A 22,460-nucleotide genomic window follows, 5' to 3' on the forward strand; every position below is an offset into this window, starting at 1 on the left:
TTCTTATTCAGGCTGACTGAAAATATCCAACTTCATACTTCTTGAATTAAACACTAATAAGGAAAAGGAGAAGAAGGGAATTCCTACAAACTTCATCTCTCAGGGAATGAGTGTTTTTGAGCAAAGATAACTCAGATCCTTGACTTAGGAACTTATTTGTTTTTAAAAGAAGTAAAGTGATTGTTAAATCATGACATCATTACTCACTTATCTTAGGCTAAATGAAGAATTTTGTTTAAATATGGAATGATTAGTCTTCTGTTGTTTTTAGTGTGGCTAAAAGTACATTGAAGTGCTGCCTGCCTCATTTGTTTTTAAATGTGGTTTTCATTTTTTTTTTTTTGGTAATCTTTTCTGAGAATATAGTCTTTCCTGCCATCCTAGTTTCAGATACATAATATTGTGGAAGGAAATTCTGGACTAGATCATACTTCTGATTCTACCATTTATCTAACCATTTGATATTGGTCTTTACTTAATGTCCCTGAAACTGTTTCCTGATCTATAAAATGGGAATAATACCTCACCTACCAGCTTCTTATGAATGTCATCATGATCAAATTAGAAAATGTACAGTAGATTAAATTTATGAAGCTCTTACCATGTCTTGGGCAGTGTTGCTAAGTTCATGTATTATGTCATTTAATATTGACACCAACCCTAAAATGGAAGTAATCATCTTACAGATGAGAGAAAAATTTTGTCTACAATTTCACTGCTACTAAGTAACAAAACTAGGACTGAAACCTGTCATGCTAACTCTAGAACTGAACTCTTAACCAGCATACTAATCTATTACTAATGCCCTTTGTAAACTACAGAATGCCACATAATTATATAGCAGTGTTCCTAGTTTGCACAGTAGATTACTGACCCACCACCGCCTTTCATATCAGTAGTCTCAGTGACCTCTTCATATATGGATCACACAAATCTTTGCTTCATTCTCCATTCACTTCTCAAACTTTCCATCCCACTTTGTAGGTGTGGCCACTTTGTAGGTGAGGATGACTAGAAAAAGGATTTAGTTTTAGTGATTTCTCTTCCTAGGGGTTTCACGGACCAGCTGCGTAAGATTTCAAAGGATGCAGGGATGCCCATCCAGGGCCAGCCTTGCTTCTGCAAATACGCGCAGGGGGCAGACAGCGTGGAGCCCATGTTCCGGCATCTCAAGAACACCTACTCTGGGCTACAGCTCATTATCGTCATCCTGCCAGGGAAGACGCCAGTGTATGGTAAGAATATCTTAAGATTGCATTTTTCCTCAAGTGCTTGGTATTCCTTTTAAGAATTTTGCTAGGGGCGCCTGGGTGGCACAGCGGTTTAAACGTCTGCCTTCAGCTCAGGGCGTGATCCCGGCGTTATGGGATCGAGCCCCACATCAGGCTCCTCTGCTATGTGCCTGCTTCTTCCTGTCCCACTCCCCCTGCTTGTGTTCCCTCTCTGGCTGGCTGTCTCTATCTCTGTCGAATAAATAAATAAAATCTTTAAAAAAAAAAAAAAGAAAAGAAAAAGAAAAAATCTTCAAAAAAAAAAAAAGAATTTTGCTAAAACATATCCTAAAACTTTGAAACATTAAAACATATTTTAATAGCTACAGTATTTAAAACCATGTGTGGTTACTTTAAAAAGACAAATCAGTAGAGCAAATTAAATAGTCCAAGAAGAGGCCCAATGCAAAGAATTTTAGTAAAGGCGGCGTCACAAAACAGTGGTTAAAGAAAGAATTATTTCTTTAAAATTGCATTAAGAGGGGCACCTGGATGGCTCAGTTGGTTAAGCGTCTGCCTTCGGCTCAGGTCATGATCTCAGGGTCCTAGAATTGAGCCCCACATCAGGCTCAGGCTCCCTGCTCAGCGGGGAGCCTGCTTTTCCCTCTCCCTCTGCTTCTCCTCCCTCTGCTCCTCCCTCTGCTCATGCTCTCTCTCACTATCTCTGTCTCTCTCTCTCAAATAAATAAATAAAATCTTTTTTTTTTAATAGCATTAAGATAACTTGAGTATCAATATAATGTGGTTAAAAGCACTCAGTTAAGCATCCGGCTCTTGTTACGATCTCAGGGTCATGGGATTGAGCCACGTGTTGGGCTCTGGTCTCAGCAAGAAGTCTGCTTGAGATTCTCTCTCTCCCTCTCCCCCTCACCTGTTCTCGCTCTTGTGCTCTCTGTCTCTCTCTCAAATAAATAAATCTTTGAGGGTGGGGGGAAAAGCACAGGCTCTGGAGTCAGACAATTCCGCTTAAGACCCAAGTTCTGCCAGATATACTACCTGTATGATCTAGCTGAATTACTTAACCACACTAGGCTTTAGTTTTCTCATCTTTGAAATTGGGATACTGAGGCGCCTGGGTGGCTCAGTCGTTAAGCGTCTGCCTTCAGCTCAGGTCATGATCCCAGGGTCTGGGATCGAGCCCCGTTATCAGGTTCCCTGCCCAGCAGGGAGCCTGCTTCTCCCTTTCCCACTCCCCCTGCTTGTGTTCCCTCTCTTACCATCTCTCTCTCTCTGTCAAATAAATAAAATCTTTAAAGAAAAAGAAAGAAGAAAGAAAGAAAGAGAAAGAAAGAAAGAAAGAAAGAAAGAAAGAAAGAAAGAAAGAAAGAAAGAAAAGCTAAAAAAACTAACCTATAGAGGGTAGTTGTAAGGATGAAATAAATTTACATATATAAACAGGGCCTAGAATAGCACCTGTTATATAGTGAATACTCAGTAAATGGTAGCTGTTACTTTTGTAAACAAAGTTTAGTGAGATTAATAAGTTAAACATAAATCATTGAATTGTAGTAAAATACAAACAAAGCATAATTTCCAATCTACTGAATGGAGTATAATCATTTAAGTTTAGAAATGATCGAATAGTTCACAAAAGAAAATTGTTAGATTTATTGCATAAAAATTCAGTTTTCTGTATGTCACAAATATATAACTAAAATTGAAAGGAAAATAAATAAATAAATGGAAACCAGTAGAATCTAAAAAATATTTGCAGCAAATGCAGACAACAAAGGGCTCGTTTATCATTAAAATATCTGTATAGATCTATTATTGTGATCGAAGAAAAAATCCTTACGTCGTTTTAGATTAACGAGCAAAGAATATGAACGAAAATTTCTCAAGGAAAAACAAAATCAGTAAATATATAGAAAGTGTTGGTTTTCACTAATAGGAAAAGAAACTTCAAGGAAATAAGAGGAAAAATTTTGTTACTAAATTAGCAAATGTATTTAAATATTATAATATTTAGCCCTTGTGAGGATGCAATGACTCTAGAATTTTTTTTTTTAAGATTTTATTTATTTATGTGACAGAGAGACAGCCAGCGAGAGAGGGAACACAGCAGGGGGAGTGAGAGAGAAAGAAGCAGGCTCATAGCAGAGGAGCCCGATGTGGGACTCGATCCCGGAACGCCAAGATCACGCCCTGAGCCTAAGGCAGACGCTTAATGACTGCACTACCCAGGCGCCCCATTGAATCTAGAATTTTAATATATTGCTGATGGGAATATAATTTTTTTTAATATTTTATTTATTTGACAGAGAAAGAGAGAGCACAAGCAGGGGGTGCAGCATGCAGAGGTAGAGGGAGAAGCAGGCTCCCTACTGTGTAAGGAGCCTAAGCGGGGCTTGATCCCAGGACTCTGGGATCATGACCTGAGCCAAAGTCAGATGCTTAACTGACTGAGCCACCCAGGCACCCCAATATAAAATTTTTTTAATGATTTTATTTGTTTGAGAGAGAGTGCACATGCACACAAGCCGGGTGGGAGGAGGGAGAAGAAGAAATCTCAAGCCAGACTCCATGCCAATTGTGGAGCCCAGTGTGGGGGCTCGATCTTATGACTGTGAGATCATGACCTGAGCCAAAATTAAGAGTCTGGTGCTTAACTTACTCAGCCACCCAAGCACCCCAGCAGAATTAATTGATAATATCCTTTCTATCAAAAGTATAAATGTGTTTTTAGTCTGTGATTTAGTATTTCCAATTACAGAAAGGTGTTCAACGGAAAGAATTCATAATGGAGAAAAATCTGTATGTACAAATTTTCATAAAGGTATCTGTGATATTAAAAACCTATTAACTGGTTTTAAACAATACTAAGTTAACAGTATGTTGATGAAATAGTATACAGTGATTATATGATAGTTATACTGATAGTTACACCGATTATAATGATAGTTATAAAATTCAAAAGGCATTTTTAAAGCTGTGATAAAATACAGAAGGTTTTAAACTCAAAGAATTTGTAAATCAGTAAGGAAAGGACAAACAACTCAACTGAAAAATAGACAATGACATAAAACAGAAAAACAAATGGTCCATTATCTTATGAAAAGATGTTCAGGGGCACCTGGGTGGCTCAGTTGGTTAAGCGTCTGCCTTCGCCCCAGGGTTCTGGGATCAAACCCCACATTGGGCTCCCTGAGCAGGGAGCCTGCTTCTCCCCCCCCCCAATAAATAAATAAATAAATCTTTTTTTTTAAAGGTGCTTAACCTCATTAGTCTTTAAGCTAATATGAAGTAGACTAAGTTGTTTTTGTTGTTGTTTTTGTTTTCTTTAAAGAGAGCACACACACGTGCTGGGATGAGGGGTAGAGGGAGAGAGAGAATCTTAAGCAGGCTCCACACCCAGCGTGGAGCTAGATGCATCGGGACTCAATCTCACAACCCTGAGATTATGACCTGAGCCCAAATCAAGAGTCTGACACTTAACTGACTGAACCACCCAGACACTCCTAGAATAAGTTAGTTTTTACTAACAATCTTAATACCCATTTTGGCAAATAAATAGAGACTCTCATACTCTGTTCATGAGCATGAAAGCTGGTATTACCATAGCCTCCAAACTGGTGTTCTTGCCTGCATTTCCTGTAGTTCTTTTTCAGTCCATTCTCTGCACTGCTTCCAGAGTGATTTTTTTTAGTTACTCAATTTTATTTTTTAAAAGTTTTAGATTGGGGTGCCTGGGTGGCTCAGTCAGTTAAGTGTCTGCTTTCGGCTCAGGTCATGATCCCAGGGTCCTGGGATCAAGCCCTGCGTGGGGCTCCATGCTCGGCGGGGTGCCTGCTTCTCCCTCTTCCTCTGCTCCCCCTGCTTGTGCTCTCTCTCTCTCTCTGGTGTCAAATAAATAAATAAAATCTTTAAAAAATAAAAGTTTTAGATTTACAGAAAAATTAAGCTGATCGCATAGAGTTCCTACATGCTTACCCCTTCTGCCCACAGTTTTCCATGTTACTAACATCGTGTATTGTGTGGTTCATTTAATGAACCAGCACTGATAAATTATTAATATGTTGTCCACAGTATACATTAAGATTCACTCTTTGTGTTGTACAGATCTGTGGGTTTTGATAAATGTATAACATCATGTATGTACAGTATCATAAAGGATAGTTTCACTGCTCTAAAAATCCCGTGTTCCACCTATTCATCCCTCCCTCCCTCTCTCAAAACCCTGACAACCCCTAGCCTTTTTATGTCTCTACAGTTTTGCTTTTTCTAAGATGTTGTATAGTTGGAGTCATACAGTATGTACCTTTTTCTAATTGGCTTCTTTCACTTAGCAATGCATTTAAGGTTCCTCCATGTCTTTTCATGACTTGATAAGTCATTTTCTTTTTACTGCTGAGTAATATTCTATTGTATGTTTGTACCACAGTTTGTTATCCATTCACCTATTTTTTACCTTGCTTCCAGTTTTTGGCAATTATGAGTACTGCTGCTATAAACATTCATATATAGGTTTTTGGGTAGGCATAAGTTTCCAACTGACTTTAGTAAATAAGCAGGAGCTCAAATGCTTTATCAAGTGGTAAGACTGCCAAATTTTCTTCCACAATGGCTGTACCAGCACACCTGGCTGGCTCAGTCAGAAGAGCATGAGACTCTTGGTCCCGGGGTTGTGAGTTCAAGCCCCATATGGGGTATAGAGATTACTTAAATAATTAAACTTTTTTAAAAAATGCTGTACCATTTTGTATTCCCACCAGTAACAAATGAGTGTTTCCTGTCGTACTGCATCCTCTCCAACGTTTGGTATTATCAGATTTTTGGATTTCAGCCATTCTGATAAGTGTATGGTGTATCTCGTTGTTTTAATTTGCAATTCCCTAATGACTCAAAATGTTGAGCATCTTTCCATATTCTTATTTGCTGTCTGTATTTCTTCTTTAGTAAAGTGCCTATTCCAGACTTTTGCCCACTTTTACGTTGAGGGAGTTTTCTTATTTTTCAGTTTTAAGAGTTCTTTGCATATTTCGGTTTCAAGTTCTTTATCATATATGTATTTTGCATATATTTTCTCCCAGTCTGTGGCCTGTCTTTTCATTCGCTTAACAGTTTCTGATGTTAATAAAGACCAAACATCTTTAAGTCCAACTCATTAATTTTTTCTTTCACAGATCATGTTTTGGGGGTTATAATTAGAAACTCATTGCCAAACCCAAGGTCACCTGAGTTTTCTTCTGTATTACTTTCTGGTGGTTTTATAGTTTTGTTTTTACATACAGGTTTATAACCCATTTTGAGTTTATTTTTGTGAAAGATGTTAATTTTTGTGAAAGATTTAAGGTCTGTGTCTAAATTCATTTTTTTGCATGAGGCTGCTTTTTCCAGTACCATTTGTTGAAAGGCTGTCTTTCTCCATTAAATTGCCTTTGCTACTTTGTCAAAGATTGATTAACTGTATTTGTGTGAGTCTATTTCTGGGTTCTTTATTTTGTTCTCTTGGTCTGTATGTCTGTTAATTTGCTAATACTACACTCTCCTGATTAATGTGGCTTTTTACTAAGTCTTGACATCAGGTAGTGTCGGTTCTCTGACTTTGTTCTTCACTATTGTGTTAGCTGTTCTAGGTCTTTTGCCTTTCTATGTAAACTTTGGAACAATTTTGCAATATCCACAAGATAACTTGCTGAGATTTTTATTGGCTTTACATTGAACCTATCAGTCAGTCTGGGAAGAATTGACATCTTAACAATGTTAAATATTCCTGTGCTTGAAGGTGGACTGTCTCTCTATTTAGAGCTTCTTTGATTTCTTCTATCAAAGTTTTCTAGTTTTTTATAGATTCTGTACACATTTTGTTAGATTTATACCTAAGTATACCTTTTTTTTTCTTTTGGTACTAATATAAATGGTACTGTGTTTTTCATTTTAAATTCCAATTGTTTATTTTTGGTATTTAGGAAAGCAGTTGACTTTTGTATATTTACTTTGTATCATGCAGCCCTTACTAGTTCCATATATCATGTAGTTTCTAGTTCCAGGAGGCTTTTTAAAAATTCTTTTGGAGGGGCACCTGGGTGACTCAGTCGTTAAGCATCTGCCTTTGGATCAGGGCGGATCGAACGCCACATCAAGCTCCTCTGCTGGGAGCCTGCTTCTTCCTCTCCCACTCCCCCTGCCAGTGTTCCCTCTCTCGCTGGCTGTCTCTCTGTCAAATAAATAAATAAAATCTTTTAAAAAAAAATTCTTTTGGATTTTTCTATCTAGACAGTCAGGTACTCTGTGAACAGTTTCGTTTCTTCCTTGCCAGTCTGTATACTTTTAGGTCCTTTTCCTTTTGTTAGCTAAGAGTTAACAGTATGATGTTAAAAAAAAAAAAAAAAAACACAGTACGATGTTGAATAGGAGTGGGGAGAGGAGACGTCCTTGCATTCTTCCTGATTTTAAGGGGAAAGAATCTAGTTTCTCAGCAGTATGAATGATGTTAGCTATAGGTTTTCTGTACTTTTTTTTTTTTTCCAAGTTGGGGAAGATCCCCCTAATCCTACTTTGCTGAGAGTTTTTATCATGAATGCATGATGGAGTTTGTCAAATGCTTTCTTTGTATCTCCCAATATGATCATGATTTTTCTTTCTTAGACACTTAATGTGATCAGTTGCATTAACTGATTTTCACATGCTAAATCCCACTTGGTCATGGTGTATAATTACTATACGTTGTTGGATTCAATTTGCTAATATGTTGAGGATTTTTACATGTATGTTTATTAAAGATATCAACCTGTAGCTTTCCTTTCTTGTAATGTGTATATCTAGTTTTGGTATTAGGGTAATGTTGGCCTCAAAATAAGTTAGAAAATATTCCCTCTGCTTCTGTTTTCTAGAAGTTATTGTAGAGAATTTGGTATCATTTCTTATTTAAATGCTTGGGAGAATTCATCAGTGAAACCATCTGGGCCTGGTACTCTCTTTTTGGAAGGTTCTTAATAATTGATTAAATAATTATTGATTCAGGGGCGCCTGGGTAGCGCAGTCGTTAAGCGTCTGCCTTCGGCTCAGGGCGTGATCCCGGCGTTCTGGGATCGAGTCCCACATCGGACTCCTCTGCTGGGAGCCTATTTCTTCCTCTCCCACTCCCCTGCTGTGTTCCCTCTCTGGCTGGCTATCTCTGTCACATAAATAAATAAAATCTTTAAAAAATAATAATAATTATTATTGATTCAATAATTCAATAAAAACATGGGGCTTGAATTCATGACCCTGAGATCAAGACCTGAGCTGAGATAGAGTCAGCCACCTACCCAACTGAGCCACTCAGGCACCCCTGATTCAATTTCTTTAAAAGAAACAGGCCCATTCAGATTTTCTATTTCTTCTTTGTGAGTTTTGGTAGTGTCATTCAAGGAATTGTTCCACTTCATATAAGTTATCAAATTTGTGGGCCTGTCATTCATAATATTCTTTTATTATCCTTTAAATGCCCATGGGACCAATAGTGATGACCTTTTTTTCGTTTCTAATATTAGTAATTCATATCTTCTCTTTATTTTTTTTTCCTTAGTCTGGCTGGATGTTTATCAATTTCGATGATATTTTCAAATAACCAACTTTTTGGTTTCATTGATTATTGATTTCTTATTTTCGGTTTCATTGACTTCTGCTGATTATTAGTATTTCTTTCCTTTTGCTTGTTCCAGGTCTATGTTTTTCTTTCTCTATTTTCCTAAGGTAAAAACATAGATTATTGATTTTAGATCTTTCTTCTTTTCTAATATAGTGAATTCAATACCATAAATTTCCTTCTAAGCCCTGCTTTCACTGCATCCCCCCCACACACACAAAAATTGTTTTCTTAAGTAAGCTCTACACCCAACATGGGGCTCAGACTCATGACCCTGAGATCCAGAGTCACATGCTCTACCAAGTCAGCCAGGCACCCTGTATCCTACAAAATTTTGATAAATTGTGTTCCATTTCCATTTAGTTGAAAATATTGTTAAATTTCTCAAGACTTCTTTGATCCATATGTTATACAGAATTATGTTAATATACAAATATATTGGGATTTCCCATCTGTCTTTCTATTATTAATTTCTAGTTTAATTCCATTGTGGTCTGAGACCATACTTTGTATGATTTCTGTTCTTTTAAATTTGTTAAGGTATGTTTTTGGACCAGAATGTGGTCTGCCTTGATGAATATTCCATGTAAGTTTGAGAAGAATGTGTGTTCTTGCTATTATTGAATGAAGTATTTTATAAATGTCTTTTAGATTCACTTAATTGATGGTGCTGTTCAAGTCAACTGTATCTATTTTTTTTACAGCAGCTGCACCATTTTGCATTCCTACCAGTAATGTACAAAGGTTCCAGTGTTTCTGCATCCTAGCAACACTTATTTTCTTTTGTTTTTTCTTTTTGATAATCACCATCCTAGTGGGTGTGAAGTGGAATCTCATTGTGGTTTTGATTTCCATTTCTTAATTAGTGATGTGGAGCATCTTTTCATGTGCCTGTTAGCCATTTGTATGTCTTCTTCGGAGACATTGTGTATTTAGAGCCTCACACAGTACTAGCATGTATTAGGTGCATATGAAATATTTGTTGAATGAGTGAATGAATAAACCTTTCTGGAGGGCAATTTGTCAGTATCTACAAAAACATTAAATATATATACCTCTGGCCCCTGAATTCTACTTTAGAAATTTATCCTAAAGCTATAGTTATATAACCAAACAAAAATAAGTATACAAGGATATTATTTGTAGCATTGTTTGAAATAATGAAAACCTGGGGGCATCTGGGTGGCTCAGTCAGTTAAGTGTCTGCCTTCGACTCAGGTCATGATCCCGGGATCCTGGGATTGAGCCCCACATCGGACTCCCTGCTCAGTGGGAAGCCTGCTTGTCCCTCTCCCACTCCCCTTGCTTGTTTTCCGTCTCTCGCTTTTTTTGTCAAATAAATAAAATCTTAAAACAAAACAAAAAAACAATGAAAACCTGGAACAGGCTTAAAATCTATCAGTGTATGACTGGTTAGCTAAAATGGCATTTAAAAACAGACTAACTGCTATTGCTACGAATAAGAGCAACTTACATATTAAGATTCAGAACGTACTCTATTATTGAGTGAAAATGACAATTTGCAAAATAGAATGCAGCTTTGGTTTTAAAATGTTTTCCATGTCTTTTATAAGAAAAAAGGTATGTATACTGAACTCTTTATGGTAGTTATAATGGCAAAGAGGAGGAAAGTTATAGGGGCCTTTTATTCTGTACACTGTAAAGACTCTATTTTTAAATTAGAAGTTGGAAAATAAGATTGAAAGTTAAAAGTATACTATGCGTATAATTGTATTAAAATAATATAAATGAGAAAATTACTGGAAGAAATTGCAATAAAATGCTAACAAGGGATTATGTGTATTTTCGTTTCTGGTTTTCCAGCTATTATAGCTATGCTGTTTTTATGATGACAAAAATATACTTTCATATCTAAAGAATAAAACAGTTGGGAAAATTATCACTAAATGTTAAGCTGATCTTCAAGGCAGTATACTTTAAATTTTAACAGCATTATTTTAGTATTGTTACAATTTTTGGTGTCCTGTAATATGATGGTGTATTTCAAGGGGGGAAATATCATAGCTTAATTTTCAGTAAAGTTTGACCTTTTTTCTGACTAGAGGTATTTGCATTTGTTCCATAGCGGAAGTGAAACGTGTAGGAGATACACTTTTGGGTATGGCCACGCAGTGTGTCCAAGTCAAGAATGTAATAAAAACATCTCCTCAAACTCTCTCAAACCTGTGCCTAAAGATAAATGTTAAACTCGGAGGGATCAATAATATTCTTGTACCTCATCAAAGGTAAGATAAGCTAATCACTTAATTAAATTTTAATTATTTTCCATGTCCTAATTTTTCTCTATATTGCCATATCTAAGATTAGCGTAAGAAACAGTCTTGATGATTTTGCTATGGAGGATAAGTAAACATTTTAGAAAAGAATTTCAGGCAAGCTTAAGAGAATCCCTCGTGAAAATCTCCTCCCACCTCCATTTTTATTTAGTATATGCAGAGAACCTCCTGCCTAGCTAGAAACTATTGAGAGCTTTATTTATTTCTCTGGAGAGCTCCTCTTAACAAAGTTTCTCATTATTTGATCGTCATCTTCAACCTGAGTGAGGCTGCTCACTCACCTAGCAAGTAAGGAAAGAAGGGAGGGTCTTGGGTGGGGCATATGAATTAAGTACATCAGTTAAGTAAGCCATATCAATCCCTGCCGCAGTCAATGGGACAATAGGTTTTACTGTTAGATTTTCTTCATGTCTAAGAGCTCTTAGCAAGTGTGACATAATGATAGAAACAGGTGCTGGGGAAGAGGTTATTTGAAGAATTGGACAACAGGTTTCCTTTTAGTAGGTGAAGGAACTAGGGCTTTAAAAAGTTAAATATTTTGACCAGTGTGCACCACAAATAAGTGTTAGAATAAGGATAGACTCGTGTATTTAACACAAAGTCCCTTTTTTTTCCTGTTTTTCCTCTACTTCCTGTTCCTGTTAAATAGAAGAGATCCATAAATGAGATGGATACAGAATTTTATCACCAAGGCCACAAACTGAGAGACAGTCATTTGAATCTTAAAGGATATAGTTTTTTAAATCAGATGAATAGCTAGCTACTTTAATACATTCTCAAATTTATACTTTTGGCCAGGGGAGGGAGAGTAGTAGGTTCCCATGATCCTTTTCAGTGTAAAGTTTAATGATTCTTTTTCTCATTGAGAGATTACATAGTTTAAATGTAAGTGGATTACAGAAAGATTGGTACAAGCTGGTGGATTAATATAAGGAGTTTATCATTTTATGCTTGTTATGAGGAATGCTATCCCTTTACAACCACCAGCACCACTGCTTAAGGCAGAAAATTGCTCTGAATTAAGACATTTGATAGTAAATGTGAAAGCTTGTGAAAGCTTTTACTTCATTGAGTTAGGAATTCATGAATCAAGAGACTACAGCAGTAGTTCAGGCCTTTGAGGCTGTCTCTGTGCTGTGTCAGCAGCTTGCAGTTGTGTTGCAGTAGTATAAACAGATAAATGCATAATGAAAAAAATGAATTATCTAACTCTTTTAAAAAATGTGTTTAAGACCTTCTGTGTTCCAGCAACCAGTGATCTTTTTGGGAGCAGATGTCACTCATCCACCAGCTGGTGATGGGAAGAAGCCTTCGATTGCTGCTGTAAGTATCACTAGGCAGGTTTATCTTGTCTAAAGTTTAAATGATCAACATTTTGGTTTGAGCTTTTTGAATTTTAGTGACACTCTCTTTGAAACCAACTTTTATAAATATATATACGTAGAATCAACTTTCAAATATTCTTTGGATTTTTTAAAAGAATGATCATTCTCTGGTTTGGGGGCTACAAGTTACATATATATTTATTAAATGAAGCTTATTAATTGTATTACTCAAGTCTTTTGTTTCCTACTTTATCTATTTGGCCTATGATTATATATTTTCAGTTAGTTTTTGTTCCAAGAGTTTAAGTATTTCAGTAGCGTCTTTGTTACAGAAACATGAATTGCATAAAAGCTTGGTAGATTGCATTTTTTTTTCAGTGTAAAATATCTTCTACCTTTGTCCAGTCTAATACTTTTTCACCTTAATTCTTTGTTTTAATATTGCCACTCCGGGCACCAGGGTGGCTCAGTTGGTTAAGCGTCTGCCTTCAGCGCAGGTCCTGGTCCTGGGGTCCTGGGGTCCTGGGGTCCTGGGGTTGAGCCCCATTTGGACTCCCTGCTCAGCGGGAGGTTGTGCTTGTACTTTCTCTCTCTCTCTCTCAAATAAAAAAAAAAATCTTAATACTGCCACTCCTCCTTTTAACATTTGCCTTTTATATCTTTGCCCACCTCTATGTTTGGTAAAGTTTCTGTGTAAGTTCTTTTAAGTGTATTTTTTTTTTAAGATTTTATTCATTTATTTTAGAGAGAGAGAGAGCACATGAGCACGGAGAGGAGCAGAGGGGAGGAAGAGGGAGGGGAAAAGAATCTCAAGCAGACTCCACCCTGAGCGCAGAGCCCATCGAGGGCCTCAATGTCATGACCCAGAGATTGTGACCTGAGCTGAAACCAGGAGTCAGCCACTTAATGGCCTGAGCCACCCAGGTGCCCTTAAGTGTATTTCTTATAAACTTCTGAAAGCCAGATAAATTTTTTACCCAACTTGAAATTGCTTGCTTTTTTAAAAATGCCAACATTTTTTAAATGTCAACATATTTTAAGCATACTTGATAAATTTCAGAAATTAAACTGTAAGACTTTTTACGTATTTTTTCTGTCACCCATTACAATCTTTACATAAATTTTAAGTTTTAACAATCTGGTACATTTTATTTATCCATAAAAATGATAGTAATGTTAAAATTTTCACCTAAGATTCCCAAGCTATTTTCATTAGTGGAGGAAATTATATTGCTTGGGGCACCTGGGTGGCTCAGTTGGTTGAGCATCCGACTCTTGGTTTCTTCTCAGGTCATGATCTCATGGGTCCTGAGATAGAGCCCTGAGTAGGGCTCCACACTCAGGGGGGAGTCTGCTTGGAGATTCTCTCCCTCTACCCCTCCCCCTACTCATGCACATGCCCACTTGAGCTCTCTCTCTTTCTTTCTTAAATAAATAAATCTCTGGGGTGCCTGGATGGCTCAGTCGGTTCAGTATCTACCTTCAGCTCAGGTCGTGATCCCAGAGTCTTAGGATTGAGCTCCGTGTCGAGCTCCCTGCTCGGCAGGGAATCTGCTTTTCCCTTTCCCTCTCCCTCTGCTTGTGTTTTCTCTCTCTCTCTCTCTCAAATAAATAAAATCTTTTGAAAAATAAAGTCTTTTAAAAAATAAATTCTGTTGCTTTTTATTCTTATAGTTACACATGAATCGTCGTTTCAGATGTCCTAGAGATACTATGGAGCCACTTCTGATATTCATAAAAATGTTCTTATAGAAAAAGGAATTATTTTTTCAAAGAAGTTCAAAAGACTTACTCTGGATTTGCTATTTTGGGGTCTGTTTTCCAGGAAAGTTATAATGTAGTTGGGTTGTTGGACTTCTGGGTAGTCATTGTCCTTTTCTACTAAATCCGTTTCTAACAAATACCCACTTTCTTTTATCATTAAATAGAATTTATTAATTGATTCTTTTTGCTCTATGGCTTTATTCCCAAGAACTTAAAGACCAGTGTGAAAAACAAATCTAAGTAATAAATGCCACATAGTATAATAGATATTTAATAGCAATATAAGTTAAAATTTAGATTGCACAAACCTGGTGTGTTTTGAGAATGTTGAGAAATGTAGGAAATTGGAGTGTAGCCTAACAGATCGTGAGGCCTAGTAAGCTTTTGTTTGGCTGTTTGTGCCATCAGAGGGGTATAGATTTATTTTTTTAGTAGTGAGATACCATGCAGAGGAAAGAAACTGCTAGAGTTCCTTTTTTTTTTTTTTCTTTTTAACCTATAGAAGATAAAGAAAAAGCAGATACAATCCCATGTACATGGTAGGCAAGTTCTGGTTCATTTTTTAAAAAAACTCTTGATTATTTTCTGGTCTGACCTAACACGGAAGAGAAATATAAGAATTTTCCATATTTTGGTTTCAAGTAATAAGTCATTAAATTACTGACAGGAAGTTAAGTACTCTTTTGAAGTACTATTTTTATTTATTTTTAATTGAGGTTTAACTGACATATATTAGTTTTAGGTGTGCAGCATAATGATTCAATATATGTATATATTATTAAAAGATCACCATAATAAATCTAATTAACATCTGTCACCATACATAATTACAAAATATTTTTTCTTGTGATGAGAACTTTTAAGATTTACTATTAGTAATTTTCAAATATTCAGTACAGTTTTATTAATGATAGTCATTATACTGCATGCTATACAGTACATCTCAATGACATAATTTATTTTTTAACTGGAAGTTTGTACCTTTTGACCCCCTTCCCCATTTCATCCATCACCCACTCCCTGCCTCTGGCAACTACCATTTCATTCACTATATCTGTGAGCTCGGTTGTTTTTGTTTTGTTGTGTTTTGTTTTATTCCACATATAAGTGAGGTCATATGGTATTTGTCTTTCTCTGTCTGTCTCGCTTTTTTCACTTAGCATAATGCCCTCAAGTTCCATACATGTTTGTACAAATGGCAAGATTTCATTCTTTTTGTAACTGAATAATATTCCACTGTGTATATGTGCCACATTTTTTTTTATCCATTCATCCACTGATGGACACATAGACTGTTTCCACATTTTGGCTACTGTAAATAATGCTACAGTGAGCATGGGGTGCAGACTTCCATTTTTGAAGTAGTATAAATACTCCCCTGAAAGAAAGAGAAACTGGGGGCAGAGTGTCCACCTGGTTCTCAGCCGTGGCTCTGATCAAAATGATGTATAGACATTTTAAAAATATTTGGGTTCCAGAGATCATTCTTCAGTAGGTCTGTGAGTAACTATAGTCAAGGTGAATTTTTAAGTTCATGCTTCGAAATTTCTTTTACTCCAAACACATAATAATAGTAAACAGCACACACACACAGAAAATTAAGATAGCTACTCTCAGAACCAAGATTAACATCTTTAAGGACTGGATGCAAAACACAAACACGATGCAATAAGAGGGACTATGGATTCAAGCCTCTGGTCTAGGATGTTGCAGTGAGAAAGGAAAAAATCTTTTAAAGTTTACGAAGCTTAACAGTTCTAAGATGATGTTTCAGAGTCTTAAGTATGGCTTCTGGGGTGGTTTGCTAAAGTATAAAAGATATAAAGAAAAATTCAGGGCTTGAATGGGTCCTCTTACCTCCTTTTTCTTATTCTCCTTATGAATGTCTTCCTATCTCTTTTCTTTTCTTACTAATCTTTACATATACCATCAACATCTATAACTTAGAATCTTATTAAGTGTAAAGTACAGGGGTGCCTGGCTGGCTCAGCCAGCAGAGCATGTGACTCTTGATCTCAGGGTCATGAGTTTGAGCCCCACTTTGGCCATAGAGTTTAAAAATAAAAACAGATTTTTTAAAAAATGTAAAGTGCAGGGGCGCCTGGGTGGCACAGCGGTTGGGTGCCTGCCTTCAGCTCAGGGCGTGATCCCGGCGTTATGGGATCGAGCCCCACATCAGGCTCCTCCGCTATGAGCCTGCTTCTTCCTCTCCCACTCCCCCTGCTTGTGTTCCCTCTCTCGCTGGCTGTCTGTATCTTTGTCGAATAAATAAATAAAATCTTAAAAAAAAAAAATGTAAAGTGCAGCCTACTTACGGGAATATAGTTTATTGGTTGGTTTTTTTTTTTAAGATTTTATTTATATGAGAGAGACAGAGTAAGAGAGGGAGAGAGAGAGAGCAAGAGCAGGGAGGAAGGAGAAGCAGGCTCCCTGTGGAACAGGGAGCCCGATGCGGGGCTTGATCCCAGGACCCTGGAATCATGACCTAAGCTGAAGGCAGATGCTTAACCTACTGAGCCACTCAGGCGCCCCTGTTATTTTTTTTTTTTTTAAGATTTTATTTTGAAGTAATCTCTACACCTGATGTGGGTTTTGAACTCATGACCTCGAGATTACTCTCAAAATAAATAATACGGTTATAATAAGCTACAAATTTAAATTAAATCCATGTCCTTTTTTTCATTTTTTTTATTGTGGTAAAATTGATATTGATGTAGTTTTGATTGTCTTAATTTCTGTTTTTCTTTACTTTTTCCAACCTAGGTTGTAGGTAGTATGGACGCCCACCCAAGCAGATACTGTGCCACAGTAAGAGTTCAGAGACCCCGACAGGAGATCATCCAGGACTTGGCCTCCATGGTTCGAGAACTTCTCATTCAGTTTTATAAGTCAACTCGGTTCAAACCTACTCGTATCATCTTTTATCGGGATGGTGTTTCAGAGGGCCAGTTTAGGCAGGTTGGTTGCCTGGGATTTCATTATACTATGGTCAAATCAGATACTGTGTTTATAATATGGTATCTAGTTCTGAAGTTAGAAGTCTTAATTAGGTTGAGAATTCCCAAAGTCAAAATTTGATACTTCCTTAGATTATCTCTTCTAAAATGTTTACTATGGGTTTGTAAGCCTTGATTGCTAAGATCATGCTCTGGTAATAGTTAAAATGGAATAGAGATTATACTTAGCTGTAAAATGATAAGATTAAGAAATCCTGAAACTAAATCATGACCTTACTTTGAAGTATTTATAAGAGAACAGCTGACTGTATCAAATCTTTCCATTTCATCTCCTCTAGGTATTATATTATGAACTACTAGCAATTCGAGAAGCCTGCATCAGTTTGGAGAAAGACTATCAACCTGGAATAACCTACATTGTAGTTCAGAAGAGACATCACACTCGATTATTTTGTGCTGATAGGACAGAAAGGGTAATCTTAACATCTGTTGTAATACTATTATAAAACAGGCTTATCTCATATAGTTCATAGAGCACTAAACAAAGGCTCTCTGCCAACAGCAGAGGTTCCAGTGTATAGTAGCAGATCTCAGAATACCACATTATGAGTAGAGAAGCATCAAAATAGGTTGATACTTTTTAACTTCCTAGAACTTCTGTTAACACTAAGTGAACACTAAGTGTTCAAAATCCCGTTAATGCTTTTTGTTATTGTGAAGAAATTCATAGTTTTAAAAATGTTCTTTCAATTCCTATATGTCTTAAATGTTCAGAGGGGAAAAGGTGCATTTATTTTTTAAAATATCTTATAAAAATTAGTTTTTTTAAAAGCTGGGGACTTTCTAGAATGATTAGTAGAAATCGATGCAAACCAACTTTTGAATGATGCGTCTTTTAAAATTCACAGATTTTTTTTTTTTTTAAGATTAGAGGAGGAGGGGTAAATACCTAGGGAAATCTGTCATCTTGTCTGCATGCAGTATAAGCAAGTAGCAGTCTTGCCCCCCATCTTTCAAACCTTGGAGCAGAAAAATCTGAGGATTGCAAGTATTGGTGTCTCCTTGGGGAAAGGGTTCAACAGAAAAGGCAGAGAGAGAGGAGTGTATCTCTGCTTTGGTATATATTTAGTGTTTGTTTACACTTTCCGTGTAACTTCAGGAAAGTAACCTAACATCTCTGTGCCCGTTTCCTTTCCAGCAAGGTTCGGGTGATATTAATATTTTCCTTTATTGGATTGTTAAGACAATTAAGTAAATTAAATTATGTAATGATCCAAAATGGTGCTTGGCACATACTAAGCACTCAATAAGGGTTGGCTAGTAGCTGTAGAGAGGTGGTGATGGTGGTCATAATAGAGGAAAAGAAAAAAGAAAAATAATAGAGGAAAAGAAATAATAATAGCAGACATTGTTCTAGGTATGTGTCATAAATTTAACTCATTTAATCTTCGCAACGTCATGAGGTATTTACTATTATTGTCATTTTCCACAGGCGGAAACTAGGGCATATGAGGTTAAAGAACAGGGTTATAAAGCTAGTAATTGGTAGAGCTTGGACTCAGGTCAGGCAGCCTGGCTCCAGAGTACTTATTATCACTGTGCTATAGCACCTCTCTAATAACAGTAGTGAGAGTTTTTTGTTATGGTCTCCTGGTTGTTAAAGGTGTTTGACCCCAAATTACTAGGTACATTTTTGTACCTAGAAAACCAAATATTTCTTCAAAAGTAGGACTAGGAAAACCTGAGTTAGATTTAATGATTACTAACATCTGATGTTTAGTCATGCTAGTCCTTCATTTGTCTACAGCTCTTTCATCTTTGTTCTAAATACTACTACTGATAGATGAGAGATAATTATAAATGAGGAATCAGGCACAGAGAGGTAAAGTACTGTGCCCTAGATAGCACAATTAGAAACTGGTGGAGCTGTGCTATGAACCCATTCTGCTGCTTCTGTAGGTAGAGAAAAACTTTTTATATGTGTTAATTTGATTTATATATTAAGAATAAGCATAATTTAATTGATTATGAACTATTTTTGCTTTGTACTTGGTGAAGGCTAGCTGGTATACACAGCTATAACTCAAGCCACTACCTGATAGTAGTCCCTCACATGGAGAAAGAGTATCTGAGTAGTAAAATAGTTTCTAATTTGTTAGCCTTGTAAATCTAGACTTAGAATTACTGATTTTAAATGTGTTTAGGGATAAAGAGGTAGAGGTGAGATTACATACGCATTTTTAAGTGTTTCATTAGAAGCCTTTCGTTATCAGAAATTTTGAACCATTTCATTCATATTCACATCATAGCTATGCATGGTGTGGATTTCCTTACAAGATGTTGAACTGCTAGTATGAAATAAAAGGAATAGGGCCTTTGCAGTCAGTTCTCTATTTGACTCCCAGTTCTGCTTTTATTGTGTGCTGTTCAACAAATTATTTCATATTCCTGAGCCCAAGCTTCCCAAACATGTGGGAATAATACCTAATTTACAGGACTTTTTGATTGGAAATAATATATGTTATGTGCCTGGCCCATATATGGTTAACAAATGGTGACTACAGTTGATGTTATTGTCAGCATTCTTTCTCTCTAAAAATAGAGTGTTCTCCAAGGAAAATGGTAGTTTTCATAAATTATACATTCAAGAGTACCTGCTGTTCCCTGGTACGTAAATTGGAGCAGTTAAAGTAATTTTTTAAAAGATTTCCTAAGTGTTCCACCCATATTGGGATCACCTACTCGCTAAGCACCAGTAGGCACTAGTAACTCTTTGTTGTTTATCAGCTCTCACTGTCAGCAACATATAAGATCAGGAGCCAGCACTAGATTCAGGGCTGCTGTTAATGCCTGCTCAAGTGATATTTGAAGCTGAAAGTAGTGAAATACGGGATCAGCCTATATATATATTTATATACTTTTAAAAGTGCTTTCAGATACATTCTTTACCTTTGTCCTGTTTGTTTAAACTTTGACCAAACAAATCTAGGTTGGAAGAAGTGGCAATATCCCAGCTGGAACAACAGTTGATACAGATATTACACACCCATATGAGTTTGATTTTTACCTCTGTAGCCATGCTGGAATACAGGTAAGCCTACACTTTGGGTGAAATGGTCTAATTCAGGAACTTCCATTCTTATGTCTGTTTTTTTTAAATCTTAGAAAAAGGAGAAAGAAACACATTTTCTGCATCCAGATTGTTTACACATGAAATAGGTGAAACTCTCAGTAAATAAATTTCTTCCCCTTCTTTTCCTTGAGTTTTAGGGGCTTATTTCTATGAAAATACCAGAATATAAATAGTCTAATAAAATGAATCTCCCCAAACTGAGTCCTCAGTTTAACCTAAAACTTCAAAAAAATTTAATATACCTGATTCTTGGGGCGCCTGGGTGGCACAGCGGTTAAGCGTCTGCCTTCAGCTCAGGGCGTGATCCCGGCGTTATGGGATCAAGCCCCACATCAGGCTTCTCCGCTATGAGCCTGCTTCTTCCTCTTCCACTCCCCCTGCTTGTGTTCCCTCTCTCGCTGGCTGTCTCTCTCTCTCTGTCAAATAAATAAATAAAATCTTAAAAAAAAAAAAAGAAAAAAATATATATATACACCTGATTCTTCCTTTGATATTTGCTTATTTTTGATAATAATACATCACAGAAAATTTTGGCATTTACTGGCAGATATTGAGCATATGAACGAGTTTAATTGTAGATTTACAACTTTAAGTTTCAGTTAAATAATTTTAAGAGTCTTATTCTTTTCATAAAATCGTTTTGTTAATTTGTTAGGTTTGTTCCTTAGTAGAACATAAGCTTTAATTCAGTGCAGCAGCACAGTGAATCCATGTTCTTGGATGTGTGAGAGAATGTAGCCCAAAACTATTTTAGGTTACTTGCCCTTGATTAAAACAAATTGCAGGGGCGCCTGGGTGGCTCTCGGTTAGGCATCTGCTTTCGGCTCAGGTCATGATCTCAGGGTCCTGGAATCAAGCCCTGTGTCGAGCCCTGCATCAGGCCCCCTGATCAGCGGGGAGTCTGCTTCTCCCGCTGTCTGTCCCCCCAGCTTGTGCTTTCTCTCTGTCTCTCAAGTAAATAAATAAAATCTTTAAAAAATAAAATAATAGGGGCGCCTGGGTGGCGCAGTCATTAAGCGTCTGCCTTTGGCTCAGGGCGTGATCCCGGCGTTTATGGGATCGAGCCCCACATCAGGCTCCTCTGCTATGAGCCTGCTTCTTCCTCTCCCACTCCCCCTGCTTGTGTTCCCTCTCTCGCTGGCTGTCTCTATCTCTGTCAAATAAATAAATTAATAAATCTTTTTTAAAAAATTAAAATAATAAAAATAAATAAATTGCAGGAAGATATCCTGTACTGAACAGCTGTGTCTTAAAGCTTTGTATGTCGTAGATACACTAACCCCCATTCCACTCTTACAGCTTTAAAATTATCCCACTCATGTATCTCTGTTCTTATATCTGCTCCTCTTCATAATCAATGTTGTACCTTTTCACTATGGGTGGTAACTGTCAATTAGCAAACCAAAAGTTAAAAGTATCTTCCAGAGAGAAAATCTGTAAAATTGGAGCACGTATTTTTATCCTAATGTTTCCATCCATGTATCTCACAGAACACTGCTGCTATGACTTCTCAATAAATATTGCAGAGTAGAAAAAAAGATACTCTGTTCAGATGAATTCTGGAAATGCTGGCTAAAAAGATTTTTTTACTCTACAGTTTTTGGATACCACTCATACGCAAGTGGTCATTTATGAGTCTTAAAGACAGGGATAGTTTATTAACCATAGTTTATTAACCAGAAATTTTAAGGACCAGTTTTCCTCTAGGACACCAAATTGAAATTTTGCTTTAGTCAGCAAATAACTAGGAATATTTCACAAGGACTAAAGATGGTTTTTACACTTCCTCCCAGCTTTATTAGAATTTTTTAAACTCTCAGAGATCAAAAACAGGAGTCTTGTTTTCTTTTACCAGCTAAAATTAAAAATCCAGTCATTTCTAGCCAGTATAAGAGGTTATTTTTCATGTCACTGTTTTATCAGTGATTAACAGATCCTTCAACAACATTTTAGCCAAATTCCATAACTTCTTGACACTTACTGATCTTATTGGTGTTATTTTCTCCCTTCCCCATTTTATTTTGAGGTAAAATTCCCACTCATTTTTTAAAATTTTTATTTATTTCAGACAGAGAACGAAAGAGCACGAGGGAGGGGAGGGACAGAGAGAGAAGCAGATCACGACCTGAGCCGAGGGCAGACT

General features: G+C 36.7%; 1 protein-coding gene across 8 annotated transcripts in view; it reads left to right on the plus strand.

Annotated features, from left to right (window-relative positions):
- Positions 1–22,460, plus strand: part of AGO3 (argonaute RISC catalytic component 3) — a 128,656-nt gene that overhangs the window by 85,806 nt on the left and 20,390 nt on the right. For 7 of the 8 annotated variants that reach the window (XM_019797391.2, XM_034649109.1, XM_034649116.1 and 4 more), the window contains 6 exons: positions 1,051–1,235; positions 10,928–11,087; positions 12,371–12,461; positions 16,991–17,185; positions 17,523–17,657; positions 20,174–20,275. In XM_019797391.2, the coding sequence (XP_019652950.1) occupies positions 1,051–1,235; positions 10,928–11,087; positions 12,371–12,461; positions 16,991–17,185; positions 17,523–17,657; positions 20,174–20,275 (868 nt within the window). The remainder of the gene's footprint in view (positions 1–1,050; positions 1,236–10,927; positions 11,088–12,370; positions 12,462–16,990; positions 17,186–17,522; positions 17,658–20,173; positions 20,276–22,460) is intronic. The other variant, XM_034649102.1, reaches the window with a different exon arrangement.

The sequence above is a fragment of the Ailuropoda melanoleuca genome, chromosome 2, assembly GCF_002007445.2.
Source record: "Ailuropoda melanoleuca isolate Jingjing chromosome 2, ASM200744v2, whole genome shotgun sequence".
NCBI classification, from domain to species: Eukaryota; Metazoa; Chordata; class Mammalia; order Carnivora; family Ursidae; genus Ailuropoda; species Ailuropoda melanoleuca.